Source organism: Oryza brachyantha, chromosome 12, assembly GCF_000231095.2.
Source record: "Oryza brachyantha chromosome 12, ObraRS2, whole genome shotgun sequence".
In the NCBI taxonomy this organism is placed as follows: Eukaryota; Viridiplantae; Streptophyta; class Magnoliopsida; order Poales; family Poaceae; genus Oryza; species Oryza brachyantha.
In genome coordinates this window covers 547,642-558,162 of record NC_023174.2, presented here as the reverse complement: position 1 = coordinate 558,162, position 10,521 = coordinate 547,642, and the positions used below count along the sequence as shown (strand labels likewise).

Sequence of the window (10,521 nt, the reverse complement as noted above, 5' to 3'; positions counted from 1 at the left end):
AAATGTGTAATTAGTTTTAATGTTTATGTATATTTCATGCTTTATATAGGTGTTCAAAGATTCGATGTGATGTTTTTAGAAAAAAAAAATGAAAACTAAACAGGGCCTTATTACTCTTGTGGGATTTTGTAGGTGCCGTTTGGTCAAAGTATAGTACAGCAGTACTCACTCAGTTATTTTATAGAACGGTGTTGACGTGTAGGTTCACGTTTAATTATTTGTCTTATTAAAATATATAATTATTAATTATTTTGTTTTAATATAATTTATTATTATATGGACTTTAAGTATGACTTATAATTTTGTATATTTAGATAAAAATTTAAAATAAGATAAATGGTCAAATATAGATTTATAAGTCAACGATGTTATATAAAAAAATAGAGGGGGTACTGTTTAATTTTAGTGCATGTCACACAACCCTAATTACTCACCCACTTTAGAGGTTAAGATCTATCGGTTTGGTTTGATTTTTGTGTGGACTGATATCCATGATCCTGCTTTTAGTCCAAGGGAACTGATGACCTGAGGATGAACAGAGAAGGTTCCTATAAAGCTAAAGACAGGAAAGTACCAATGCTATAAAACTAAAGAGACAAAAAAAATGGAGTAATATATAACTCAAGACATGCGAACATGAGCTACATGAGCGAATTCAGGAAATAAATATCAGCTTAATTAATATTGCACATGAATGTTCCCTCCGATCTTATGAGAAAACTACTACTACATCTATTTATATGAATTCCTACATATATTGATCAACAGACCATAGATGTAAGTATAGCTAAAACTTTGTTACAACGCAAAGCGGAGAGAGTAGTACCTAGCTAATTAACAAGAAACAAGAGTTGATCAACGTGGCAGTGTTTTCCTTTTTCCGTCCTAGACAGACAGGGGAGAGCCAAATACAGTAGAAGCAGATGAAACGTCAGTGGGTGATTTGCTGGGGTTCTGTCTGGATGGCCCCCTAGGCCCTAGCTAGCTTGTTGATCGATAACCATCACGCACAAGTGCACACCATTTTTTGTCTCTTCAGTTCTTTTTTCTTTTTCTGAAGAACGGGGAAGGAGCTAGCAGCACCAACCAATTCAAGACGAATAGTAGCAGTAGTTTAATTAGACGGCTCAGCTAGTGTAGTTAAGGCCAATTTTAAGCCAAAGAGAAATTAAACGAATGACAGGGACCGGAAAACTATTTACGAAAGCAAGAGTGCTATACGTACTAGACGATGCTAGTAGTACGATCTACGTACGAAACAAACGGCGGTGGACGGAAGGAGCGTGCGGGCGTCGTAAACAGCTCGTACGTATAGCGCTCCTCTTATGAAAGCTAGCAACACGTGAGTACTTGCTATTTGCTATCACAAACTCTTTTAGTTTTTGCGGAACACATACGCTCATAACACGTGCGCGCATCCTCACCCCTCGGAACACCAACCTACTTCGGTGCTAGCACAAACTCCAACCCAACTAGCATGTGGTTAATTAGCTTATTAGTATTAAGCTATATATGATTTCCTGAGGCACTTGCTACGAAAGAATCTACCTCCGTACCACTAAATATGCACTAATTCAACAATTTTTTTATCCCTTTACTTCTATATAATATGTCATTAATTAAGCTAATCAGTTGTTTATATTAATAATGCTATTAGATCAGATATTTTCTCAAAAAATATCCTTAGGCATGCCATGTTGACAATTATTTATATCCCATTTGAAGCTTAAATAATCATGAAATTTTTTTAGCTAGCCTTCTTACGTAAAACTGAAGTTTGTGTATAAATTTTAAGATTGTTCATGTTTCACTTTCTAAGTTTTTTTTTGGTGGCATATGAAAGAGGAATCATGTAGACAAAAGATATAACACATATAATAAGTTATATATTTTAATAATAATAATAATGATGATGATGATAATAATAATAATCATGATCATAATCATCATCATCTTGAAACTTACAAACTTCTTATCAGTTATTCTCTATTTCATGGGCCAAGCCATATAATTCCAATAAGAATTTAATTGAGAACTTGGTTCTGAGAGTCTGCTATGTACAATTTATCAGGACGAAACTAATCTATAACATTTGGCGCGCGGTTATCTACGTACCATCGGATCACGATTACAAAAAGGATATGATATGCATACTATAAACGCATATCTATCTTCAGGATTATAGCTGTCCCATCCCAATTAATTAACCTACTGTGCTATCATGACATAAGTTGTGGCATCAACTAATTAATTTCTTAATCGATCAACTCGTAAAGGAAGGGATGGTAAATTAAGCTTTGAACGAATATATAAGTGAGGTCGACATATAGTACATTAATTAATTTACGGAAACTAGCAAGACAACATTGTTAAAGTAGAGTGCCAGAATTAATTAAGAGAGCCAATTAGGCAGGCAAAGCAATTAATTAAGCAGCTACAGTAATGCAGCCTGCAGTACAGAAAAGATTGGGTATGGGGATCGATCGTACTCATCAAACCTAGAACGACTCAACGTGCGTGTACTACTAGTACCTCATTGAAGATCAATTTCAAACTGCAGGTCTCATTTTGTTGGGCCTGAAAGTAACATATTACCATTCATGCATGTGATTGAAGAAGTAATTAACTGACATATATATATGGCACTGACATTTCAGATCTTGATTTGACCAATCGAAAATGGCGAAAAACGAAAGGTATATATGCTTCCAGTAGCTCAAATGTCTCATTTTGTTTTCGCAGGATGTTTTTTAAGAGAAGGCCGGCTAGCTGAACTTTAGCAAGAAAGCTTACCTATCTTGAACTACCTACCTATAGCTAGCCAATTAACTGTGAGCTCAGGCTCAGCCATGACAATTCGTCTTGTATAGTACAGTAGCATGGTACTGTAGAATTTTTAACCAACTGAGGTCTCGTTTAGCTCGTAAAAACTTTTCGTAAAAACATCACATCAAATCTTTAGACATCTAAATGAAATATTAAATATACATGAATATTAAAACTAATTACACAGTTATGCGGGAAATCGTGAGACGAATCTTTTGAGCCTAATTAGAACGTGATTAGCCATAAATACTACAGTAACCAACATATGCTAATGACGGATTATTAGACTCAAAAGGTTCGCCTCGCGGTTTCTAGGTGGAATCTGAAATTTATTTTATAATTTGAGTATGTTTAATACTTTAAATGGGTGTCAAAAACTTGATGTGATGTTTTTGCAAAAAAAATTTTGCAAACTAAACGCCCCCTGAATCTGAATTCAGTGCTAGATAGATAGATAGGCGACGAATGCTTCCTATGCAGCTGGTAGGAGGCTTGCTTTTGGACCGCAAGCAGTGCAATTAGTGGAGGTTTTGGCTGACCTATCTGGACCTTCTTATGGATGCATGTTTAGGCCACGTTTGTTTGTTTGTGTTTGAGGTAAGTTAACTTATCCCGACACCGAAAACATAATAATAGATTAGTATATGATTAATTACTTAAAAACATAAAATAGATTAATATGATTTTTAAAACAATTTTTTTATATAAAATTTTTTAAAAAAATACAATGTTTAGCTGTTCGAAAAGCATACGCGCGGAAAAGGATAAAAATAAGTTATCTAAGGAAGGGGGAAGAACGCGACCTTAGCATACTGCATAAGGAAAACAGACAGAGACCATGCATCTGCAGTGCATTAACAAGTCAATGGGTCTACAGTGTGCTATAGCTAGTTAAGCTACTCCAGTACAGTACTTAGACCAGACAGGCTAACATTTACAAAAGCAATTAAAGAGTTGTTAAGATGTAATTAAAGTGACTGGTCAACAGTCGATCAAAAGATCAGGATGGCCATGAAAGGTAATAAAGTTCCATCACGCGTTCTTGTCGAGATAAAATTAAGAAATGATATGGAGTTGCATCCGATCGAAAAAGATTGGACTCCTAGAGATAACCCAGCTGCCCGACCCACTGCATGCGTGCAAACAAATCTTTTAGCGCTCCGTACCATCTTACTTTGTCAGGTTAGTTAGATTTCAGAATTACATCGTCGGGGGAATGTTAACGTATCCCATGCAAACCAGTTTTACTGAACTTCGAAGTTCAGTAAAATTCATATTAACTTATGGTAAATAGATTAGTATTTGAATAAATTATATATATAATATTTTTTTGAGAACCTACAACTGAAAACACAAAGTCGTTACAATCCCAGAATATTCGAAGTCGAACCCAAGATCTTAAGTGCTACTCAAGTGCTACTAAGACACTTGTAACCACTGGACTACATGTCCTTTCGCAATAAATTATATAATATAGTCTATTTATTTCAAAATGCAAGCATTTTATGATTTAAATCTTGTACCAAAATAAACATTTCTAACAATATTCACAGTACTATTTATCCCATCGGTGACTTCATTTTAAAGATGTATTAATTTCATCGATGAGGTTTGAAATTAATCTGAAGTTTGACCAATTCAATTGGATTACAAAATGAAGTTCTAAAATTATGCTAATGTAACCGAGAATTAGTCACCATTTCTATTATTTGTGTGAACTTTTCCAAATCTTTGTTGTGAGTATAACTGCATCGCCAAATTTTCCGTTCAATTTTGCATGCAGTTGCATTTAGGGGTGCAATCCATTAAAAAACAAAAAGAAAAAAAAATCAAAAGACAGAGGGGCACCCGGGAAATTACTAACTTAAAATGTGTGTTGCACTGAACACTGGCCCTTAATCACATTAGTTAATCATCCTGCAGTTCTTCCTGATCTCCCTACTAATCACATTACTCAAATCGCATCTCTCTACTAAAGATATGGATTTTACAACGCTACTTCCTTGATAGGTTTTTAGCGGTAAGAGTTGATGTTTGATGGCTGTTATGCAAAGCAATAATGTTTTTCTGTTCTATTTCCCTCCCTTCCTAGTTAGCAAATTTGATTATTTCCTAGTTAGCAAATTTGATTATGTGGACATAGAAATTTATACACATCCTAAGTTAAGATAGTTTTATGACCGTGGTGATCCTAACAATGCGCCATAAAAAATATCATATTTAGTCGAGGTTTTCCTTGGTAGGAACTCAACTCATTTTCTTCGAGAAAATTAACAATATGCCACCCTATAGACGTGACTTCTATAAAATACCATCCTTTACAGGACACCCGCTAAAATGTCACTCTCAATCTAAAATTTTCAATAATATGCCACTCCGGGTTATTTTTAGTTGTTTCTGAATTTTTTTATCCAGTAGGTACACAAAATGACCATTATGCCCTTGGCCTATTCTGGATAGATCCAAAACAAGATCACTGGGTCATTCAATTCTTTTTGCTACCGTTACAGTCACGTCTATTTTTTTATCACTTGATGTATCTACGACAAATAGACCCATCAATTAATTATCAAAATGTAAGGATGGCAAATAGTTAAACATCGCAAGATCGGTTGCCAACAGACAGATCGAGCTCTGCTCTCCTCCCACGACCATTGCCACCTCGCCTCTCCAGGTCACCGGTGACTTCCCCGACCATCGCCGCCTCCCCTCGCCATCGCTGACTCCCCCGGCCATCGCGGCCAACACGCCCTCTCCGGCCACCGCGGCCTTCCCCGGCCTCCCGTCCATCGCCGCCTCCCCCAACCGTCGTTGAGCAGCAAAGGAGGGCCCGTTCAGACGCCGACAGCGACGGCGAGCGGGAGCAGGAGGGTTCTCTAGGTACACCCTATTCCGATTTTAGTGCTATGAATTTCTTGATTAGTTAGCACGTTTTTAGTTAGTGAACATCTCATATTTTAGTGCTTAGGATATGATTTTAGTTAGTGGACAGGACGACATAATTGATTTGTATGATAGAACCTAAAAATTCAATTTTGGAGTAAATAGGAGATGATTATAATGCTAGATTAAACTCTAGAAATGACAACACCGGAGAAATGACAAAATCGATGAATTTAACCCATAAATGTTCAGCAGCTGCCTGTTCTGTCCAGAGAATAGAGCAGGTGCATTTTAGCTCTTTTATATATCATTTGATTGCTAAAATAATAAAAAACAGCTTCAAAAATATTATAATGGTATTCTATTGAGAATCTTATATCAAAAGTAATATTTTAATAGGTGTCACACCGAGGGTGGCAGTTTACGGAAGGCACATCTATAGGGTGTGGCATACTGTTAATTTTCTCGGTCTTCTCCCCTCCGCCGTCGCAGCCGTCCCTCGCCGGAGATTCCCCGGTCGCCAACCTCCATCTCCCCTCATCCCCTCCCTCAATTTCGGTCTTGGGTTCAAGAGGAGGCGATGGAGGGGGCAGCGGAGACGATGGGCGGGAAGCTGGAAGCGGCGCTGCTCCACATCATGCAGCGCCACCACCACGAATCCCTCCGTCAACGGAAGAACACCGGTAACCCCTCCGATCCCCTAATGATTTCTCCGATCCAACTCTTTGATCAAATTTCCATCTTTTATTTCTCAAATGTCTTTTGTTCCCCGATCCCCATCAACACATACAGAGAGAGCAAAGATGGATGCTGTGAGGAGCGCCACGCGGGTCGCGGATCTCCTCGTGGCCACGGTTGATGGCGGAGTTCAGGAGCTCTACATCAACGAGAAGCGTATAGAGCTTGAAGCCCGCGCACTGCTTGCTACAATCGCGCGGTACAGGAAGCAGACTGACCAGTGGCTTGCTGCCACCAACGCAATCAACTCGGTCTTGAAGGTCTACTCACCTTCACTTCATATCATCTCCTTATTTATGCTCTTTTATCATCAAATCTTGAAGAATGGGATGCCATTGGTTAGATTGCAGTTATTTTGGTGTAGTTCATTTTCCCCAAAAGTATCCATCTGTGGCACTGCAGCTGGAATAACATAATAAATTCAATAGTAAAGTGCTCAGCAATTTGCATAGGTTCCTTAGTTGACCATATGCCATTTTTTTCATGTTGCTTTACAGGAAATTGGTGATTTTGAGAACTGGATGAAGGTCATGGATTTCGACTGTAAAAGTATAAATGCAGCTATCCGTAACATTCACCAATCCTGACTCTCCCTGTGACTATGGTGTTAGCAAGATTTTATCCTGTTCCTACTCAGTTAGATTTTTTATCTTTCAGCTGTCAACTCTGTTGTATAGGACTGGTTTTCTGTACACAATTGAAAATCAAAACCTTCCTCATCTTTTTACTGGGAAACCTCCCATGGGCAACAACGTATTCTGTTGCAAGCTACATCGTATATTTGTTGGACCTCAGAAAATAAACATTGGTTCTGATGTATATCTTGCTCTATATACCGAATTGTATACTCTTGACAGTTGGATTACATTGTCAACCTTTTCACTTTGGAAGTGCTGATATATTCATGATATGATTTATTACTAGCTTTTCCCCTTTTCTGATATAGGCTCTTGCACATCTGCATATCAAGTGCAGACAGTAGGAAAGTATGTAATGCACAGATTTTTCCTTTTCAAATAAACATGATTTTTCTTCTAGTTAAATGATAAATCTATAGAATGGGTTGCCACATCTCTTAATGGTCATTTTAGTGATTTTCTTATCATAGACCTGAACTCTACACAATTAATATGCAATTTGTTGACTTGGATATAATACGATTAAGAGTTGTAGCATTTAAGGAGCTACTGTCAATGAACTGAGTGTTGGCACTAAGCCATAGTAAGAGCCTTGGAGCCAAGATATTCTTATTAGTGATCTTTCAATTGCAAGACTTGTGGGCGAAAAGATGAAAGGCCATACAACTGTTACACCAATTGCCTTATTGATGTCACTTTATTCCTTTCACATATGTGTTCTGTAATAGCAACACAGACAAGTTTCAAGACAACTACAGCATCAGAAAAGGGACACTTCTCCCTTCTCTTAAGATTACACTCTTCCACACAGACACACTCAGGCTTCGACAGTAACAACTTAAGACTTAGTTTACCTTCCTGCAGTTTTTTCTGATCTGTCCACTGGACCCAGTAAGGGGGGTGATGTTGCTCATCTTCACCATTGCTGCACTGAAATCAGTGAAGAATGTTGCCATGTTTGATGAGTATGTGGTAGTTTGGGAGTCTGCTGAACCTCCATTAAATAGTTGCTGGTCAGAATGCAGGACACCCTTTTTTTTCAGCAGGTTCTTGTAGTAAAAATTGTCAAAAACATAGGGTGTCGATGCATCAAGGGGGGATATGTTGTTGTCACCGGTTGTGTTTGGACAATTTGATTTCAGAGATGTTGCAAGGGAACTGTCGATGTTGGTTTCACTGTATATGCGGTTGCGAAAGTTGACACACCTCGCCTGGCCTATGGTGTGAGCACCTGGATTTTTTTTTATGTTAGTGATCAATTGATCAATATTATCTTGACACTAAACACAACTAAATTGCACAGTATTAATGTCATACAACTTGTACGGTTTGTTTTGATAATCTTACCTCATCAGGCATTAGCTGTTGAATATCTTTTTTCCATTTGTTTAAGATGGCATGTATACCAAAAATTTCTGTTTACATGTACAGTACCTGAGAGTGCAATCATGTCAGTTGCACTTAGTCCTTTGTTTGAGAAAGACTTGTTGAGATCACCAAGGTCAAGGGTCGGCGCGGGAATGTCATTGTTTGCAGCATCCAGGCTTGCTGTTGTTGAGTCCCGCCGTCCCAGTTGGACAACCCAAGTAGGACCACCTAGCTGTAAAATTAATGATCACTTTTTAGGAGTTTTTGTTTGTACTGAGCTGCATGGAAGATATTTGGTGACTGTTGATTATTTTATAAATGTCAATCAATTTATATACAATCTTCGGCCACTTGGGTTGACTTTCTGCGTAATACTCCTTCATAAGGTATGTTTTGGTACAAGAACTTCAAAATTGTGTTTGTTTTGTTTTATTCATTTCAGTTTCTAAGCTACTGATGTCATGTCAGAAATTCCTTGTAACTTTTGCAGACAGGTAATAACTAACTCTTAGTTTAATATCCATTGTATTTCTCCCCTTACCGCAACAACAGAGTCACGTGCTGCCACAGCTAGGATGTCAGCACATGACACCACCTGTGGGCAGATCCCCTCAATCTGTGCCTTGATGTTGTCTATAACATCAAATCCACGCAGGGAGTTGTTGTTCGGGGCAGCGGTCTTCTCTCCGGTGAAGGTTGGAGTGTCATCTAGCAGCACCGAGCCATCACAACCCTGCATCGTCAGAATATCAATGGTAAGTACTTAATACTTACAAGTGAAAAATTGAGTATATTTGTAGGTTTGAGGGCACTTGCTTTGACAAAGCAGTCATGAAAGTGGAGACGGAGCAATGATGCACCCATGCGGTTCTCCTTTGTTATGGCAGATCTCACCGCTGTACGGATGGTGGACAGTGCATTAGGGCATGACTTGTCATAGAAATTTGCGCTAAGCTGAGCTGAAACCAAGTTTGCAGCAAAGCACAAGGCAATGAGACTGCAAGCGAGGGATTTAGGGGAAGCCATTTGGTTGAGGCTTTGAGTGCAGATGCTGTCTGCCAGTCCAATGTGCATGAATATTTATAGGCAGAATTGTGTGCACATGCTCGGTTGGTCATTTTTATGTTGTAGTGACTTTGTAATTCTTTGCATTTTGTTGGCTGATCATTTTGTATGTATCAGGCCAATTAATGGAAAACTCTACAGTCAGAAAGTGCATGCAAGTGGATATGATAAGATGGAGGCATGCCAACATGACAAGATACCCTTTGTGGTTTGGTCTTGTGATCCACTGATCCCTCTACCAAGCCATAATCATCTAGAAGAATAACTTAGAAAGCAAATGAATAGCTCTGAAAACTCAAGGTAAATATTATCCATGGATGTGCATATGTTTTTTCCCTTTTAATATAAACAAGATTATGCAGTTTTGGACCTCTTTCTGTACAAAAGAATTTCAATCCTATATTTTGGCGACAAAATTTATAGGAGAATTATATAATGGAGGTGTTTTGTTGTAGAAAGGTTAAATCGGAGATGTTCCGACTTCTGAGTGACAGAAAGTTGATTTTCTGCTTGATAGTAGGTGAATGTTTTTATAACTGAATTTGTTAAGGTGCTTCTTATTAGCCAGGTTGACTTGTTCTCCTATATCGTTGTTGTAGTTTGTAGTACAACCTAGTCAAAACTGTTGTGGTTTAAGTAATTGGAAAAAATGTTTTAAGACTTGCAAGGATTCACCTAAGATATGAAAATTTCTGTATTACTCTCTAGACAATAGCTGTTGCGGTTGTCAATAAGCTGCATGTACTTGACAGGTACTCACTCTGATTTTTTTATTTGACGCCATTGACTTTTTGATCTACGTTTAACTCTTTGTCTTATTCAAAAAATTTATATAATTATTGACTATTTTATTATGATTTGGTTTATTACTAAAGAAACTTTAAGTATGATTTATAATTTTATATATTTGGACAAAATTTTGAATAAGACGAAGGGTCAAACGAAAATCAAAAAGTCAACGGCGTCAATCAAAAAAAAAACTGGAGTATCCATTTAACAGTCC

General features: G+C 37.8%; 2 protein-coding genes across 2 annotated transcripts; one reads left to right on the top strand and one right to left on the bottom strand.

The window, feature by feature from the left end:
* The first annotated feature begins 6,140 nt into the window (after window positions 1-6,140).
* LOC102704113 (biogenesis of lysosome-related organelles complex 1 subunit 1-like) lies at window positions 6,141-7,379 on the top strand. Its single transcript, XM_006664811.3, has 3 exons — window positions 6,141-6,392; window positions 6,502-6,707; window positions 6,945-7,379. The coding sequence occupies exons 1-3, from the start codon at window positions 6,290-6,292 to the stop codon at window positions 7,032-7,034; spliced, it is 399 nt and encodes a 132-aa protein (XP_006664874.2). The 5' UTR covers window positions 6,141-6,289; the 3' UTR covers window positions 7,035-7,379.
* A 364-nt stretch (window positions 7,380-7,743) lies between these two features.
* LOC102702716 (cationic peroxidase 1-like) lies at window positions 7,744-9,494 on the bottom strand. Its single transcript, XM_006664806.3, has 4 exons — window positions 9,270-9,494; window positions 8,995-9,186; window positions 8,520-8,685; window positions 7,744-8,316 (listed from the first exon to the last, which is right to left on the bottom strand). The coding sequence occupies exons 1-4, from the start codon at window positions 9,477-9,479 to the stop codon at window positions 7,931-7,933; spliced, it is 954 nt and encodes a 317-aa protein (XP_006664869.3). The 5' UTR covers window positions 9,480-9,494; the 3' UTR covers window positions 7,744-7,930.
* Window positions 9,495-10,521: the final 1,027 nt, after the last annotated feature.

Bases quoted from the DNA above. Each gene is read 5' to 3' on its own strand.
- LOC102702716 (XM_006664806.3), bottom strand. From the start codon at position 9,479: ATGGCTTCCCCTAAATCCCTCGCTTGCAGTCTCATTGCCTTGTGCTTT. The intron at 8,686-8,994 runs GTAAGGGGAGAA...TTAATTTTACAG, and splicing joins CACGTGACTCTGTTGTTGCG to CTAGGTGGTCCTACTTGGGT. The intron at 8,317-8,519 runs GTACTGTACATG...AAAAAAATCCAG, and splicing joins TGACATGATTGCACTCTCAG to GTGCTCACACCATAGGCCAG.
- LOC102704113 (XM_006664811.3), top strand. From the start codon at position 6,290: ATGGAGGGGGCAGCGGAGACGATGGGCGGGAAGCTGGAAGCGGCGCTG. The intron at 6,393-6,501 runs GTAACCCCTCCG...CAACACATACAG, and splicing joins CCGTCAACGGAAGAACACCG to AGAGAGCAAAGATGGATGCT. The intron at 6,708-6,944 runs GTCTACTCACCT...GTTGCTTTACAG, and splicing joins CAATCAACTCGGTCTTGAAG to GAAATTGGTGATTTTGAGAA.